Below are 3,790 nucleotides of genomic sequence, written 5' to 3'. Positions count from 1 at the left end.
ATTCAACACTTCGTTATATGACTAACTATATAAACATCAAATAATATTTTTTTAAAATAACAACAAAGACATATTTTTTTCTTAACTCAAAGTATTTGAAAGATCTAAATAGAATAATTATTGAACTTTAGATACCAACCTAAATTAAAATAAAATAACATCAATTTTTTTAAGTAATACTTGTGTGCATGTCAAAAATAAAATACATCCACATTTATGCATTCCACTCTCATCACACACAAAATAAATTAAAAATATTTCAAAAAAGAAGTAACAAGAATTTTTTACATGTCAATGACATATAAAGATGGTGCAATTCGAGATGTATCTAAATAATTTTAAGAAGAATGACTAAAAACACTATCAAGTAGAAATGTCCTTTTTTTCAATATCTTAGAAGACGCCCATACTATCATCTAAATAAACCACAAAAGGAAAAGATTGGATTGGCAAATTTTCCTTATGACTTGTGGTATATGAAAGTAAAACGAACCACCTCATTTGAAAAATTTAACGAGACAAATATCTGAAAACCCATTTGAATAAAAAAATTTAACGAGACAAATTTCTGAAAACCCATTTTTATTTATTCTAATAGCAAATGGATTTACATAGATTTTCTTAGTACAAAATCGAAGAGTAAATTTAAAAGAGCAAAAGCATGTAAATATTGAGATGGCTAGCTTCCTTCAATGCCTGCCCTCAAATCCAGATGAGGTTAGCTTCTTCCAATGGCTACACCCTCAAATTTTTAAGGCTGATCATTCAATTGAATTCATATGCTTCAGTGTTGGGTTTTTGCTTGAAGGAGTTTCTTCTTGCTGTTGCTAGAACCGTCTTGTCAGCCACTATGAAGTACGCTGCTCCAGCCACTGCCATTGAATTGAAAAATCAAGCCTTTTTTCCATTTTAGTAAAGAAAAGCGAATGAAACCATATAATGACTTGGCTGCTAAAGAGGTAAGAAGAAAAAGTTACAAAACCTGTGGAAATGATGAGAGCTTGAGCTGTGTGATTTAGATTAGCTTTAGCCCATGGCAGCATCCTCACACTGGCCAACTGCAACATAATCAATTCTAGTTATGGATTGGCTCCCTTAACTCTAATTTCTTTTATATTTTGATTCAAAATCACTCTCAAACATACTTTTGATCATTCATTTAAAATCAATTTAATGTTTGGTTTCACTTCTGTACTAAGATTTTACATACAAATTGATTTTGAATCATTACATGTGTTATAAAAAAGACAATCAAAGAAAGCGAGTTAAGTAAATAGTAGAAAAATCGACAGAGAGATTAACGTGGTTCACTAAAAGCGAGTTAGTTACATCCACGAGCATAGTGCATGGTCATTCAAAGTGCCAGATAATAGATTCAAGATCTTCTAACAACATGAAAAAATGATTTTAAGTATTTCAAAATCAGTCCAAAACAAGCTATGTAGCCTCTCTCATTCTTCGGGTCAAAGAACGTGGCGGCCAGCAACAGCTAGCTCTACACCACCACAAGGGGTGAAAGGGCAACTCATGGTGACTCAATCCTATCATACTTTTAATTTGATGTTTGGTTTTACACTTCAATACTAAATTTTCATATCATAAGAATTGATTTTGAATGGTTACATGACAAAGTAATTTTAATTATTTCAAAATCACTCCAAAACATGCTAAATAACCTCTCTCAGTATGGGTCAAAGGACATGGTGGCCAGAAGCTGCTAGCTTTACACCACTTTGAGGGATGTAAGGGCAGCTGTGGTGCTTGATTCTGATCAGGGGAAGTTCTAGCAATTTTCGTGGGAGTGACAAAATTTTACCTTCTTAAGATGCATAACTTTAGGGTAAAAAAAGTAGAAAGTAATCTTCAAAATCTTAACCAATGTTTTTATTTATTTATTTAAGACAGAGCTAGACTCGATCAAAAAAACCATGTATCCCTATCATTTCAGGATTGAGTTATGCCTCCTAAGGTAATCTACATCAGTTGAGGATTTAGTTCTTCAGTTAATTTGGCCATATTTTTATCATAAAAAGCAGAAGCTGATGAGTGACATCAATAATTCCCCAAAAAGGGGAGATAAAGCATCTATATGTGAATTATGAAGTTGGGAACTTACAGTGGGAATGGCAGTGGCAATACTTGCAATAGCAGCTGCTTTTGCTCCTGCTATCACACCCTCTGTCCATCAGAAAAGAAGAATCCTTACCCATTAGCTTCAGATACTTATGATAAAAGCTAAATTCATGAAGAGAAATTATTAGAAACACAACATCTCAGAAATCACTTATTTTCACGGCACATAATCTGAAGTAGATCATGGTCCACCACCCAATCGATCAAAACAATCAAATCAGTAAAAAAATGCAGCATATATCCAATCAACATGCGCATGGATCAAATCCCATCTCTCTCTTCAGCTTTTACCTTAAATCATTAACTAAAAAAGAAGAGTTGGTGGCGGAAGTTGGAAATGGCCCCTCAATCATATTAAAAAAGAACACCTTTACTTTCAATTCATTCTTGAAGCTTAAGGAACAAATCCCTCTTTGGGGAATTTCGTCGAACAGCTAAAAGGCAGTATCAAAAGACCAAATCTTAAACCCATTATTATGATCAATCAGCCACTATTTTCAACGACCCAACTCATCAAATACATCACATTGTGGTATCATCAAAGCAAAGCAAGTAAAAACCATACATACCCATTACCTTTTTCCCCCTCGTAAAAAATCCCAGAAAAAGAAAAAAATCAAAAGCTATACCTTTAGCACACCGCTTTGCCATTGCCACTTTAGGGTCATGCGAGGCCAGATTTTTCCTCTCGAGAAAGGCCTGAGCCACATTCTTCGCCATTGTTGGAAGATCAAGAAACCAAAAAACGCTACAGAGTCAGTAAGAAAACAGAGGAAGATTGAGGAAGATTGAGTTTGAAGTGAAAATTGAAAAATGGTTTGAATTGTATTTATAATCATTTAAGATGAATGAATGAAGGGAAGTGATTTTGAAGGATTGAAGCTCAGATAGTGTCATTGGTAGGAGAGAGTTTGATGGTTTTCCCAAATTCCAGTGTCTCTCACAGTCTCTTGTTTTCTTCTCTTTCCATCTGGTTTCTGTTGCAGTTGGTTGATTCTTTGGAGCTTCCTCCCCAAAATGTCCCTCATTTTTATTAAAATTCCATTTATACCCCTCACTTCTTATTCGCCTCTGTTATTTATTTTTTTTTATATATTTTTTTTGGTGGGAAAATTTCTCTCTCATTTTAGATTATGCTTTGATGCTTTACTTTCTACTCAAGTAGAGAGAGAATATATATATACATATATATTTTTGGTTTCTTTTTAATTGTGGTACTAGTTAGGAAGATTTTTTACTAATTAATCGAGTGATCAATAGTACTTATCACTTAAAAAATTTGAATTTTTTGTCGACTAAATTTCAATAATTATCTTTACTTATTAACAAGTGACTATTTGTACATGTGATGGCGTAAACGTTAAATTAATAAATTAATAACATGAACTCATCAAAACATAATGAAAATTTTAGATACCTTATTCAACTTATTTTAAACTATGAAGAAAAATTTATTGGAACCACCATCATCTTAGTTGCTAACCTATATTATATACTAGTTGAGTTTTGTTTGTTTCAGTTAAAGTATGTAATTAAGCATGCACAACCTTCATTAAGTGTTCAATTAAAAAAAATCAATAAATTATTGCTACAAATGCATCTTGGTCGCTAAATATAATAAATAAACAAACAAATTAAAATTTAACTAATATGAGGT

The 3,790-nt window shown here is 32.5% G+C and overlaps 1 protein-coding gene across 1 annotated transcript; it reads right to left on the bottom strand.

Annotated features, from left to right (window-relative positions):
• Positions 1–565: 565 nt before the first annotated feature.
• Positions 566–3,292, bottom strand: LOC120079567 (early nodulin-93-like). Its single transcript, XM_039033794.2, has 4 exons — positions 2,763–3,292; positions 2,117–2,178; positions 983–1,058; positions 566–872 (listed from the first exon to the last, which is right to left on the bottom strand). The coding sequence occupies exons 1-4, from the start codon at positions 2,851–2,853 to the stop codon at positions 766–768; spliced, it is 336 nt and encodes a 111-aa protein (XP_038889722.1). The 5' UTR covers positions 2,854–3,292; the 3' UTR covers positions 566–765.
• Between the last annotated feature and the right edge of the window lie 498 nt (positions 3,293–3,790).

This window comes from Benincasa hispida, chromosome 6, assembly GCF_027475165.1.
Source record: "Benincasa hispida cultivar pf3 chromosome 6, pf3_genome.v1.1, whole genome shotgun sequence".
NCBI lineage: Eukaryota > Viridiplantae > Streptophyta > Magnoliopsida > Cucurbitales > Cucurbitaceae > Benincasa > Benincasa hispida.
This window is presented reverse-complemented; position numbering and strand designations above follow the sequence as displayed.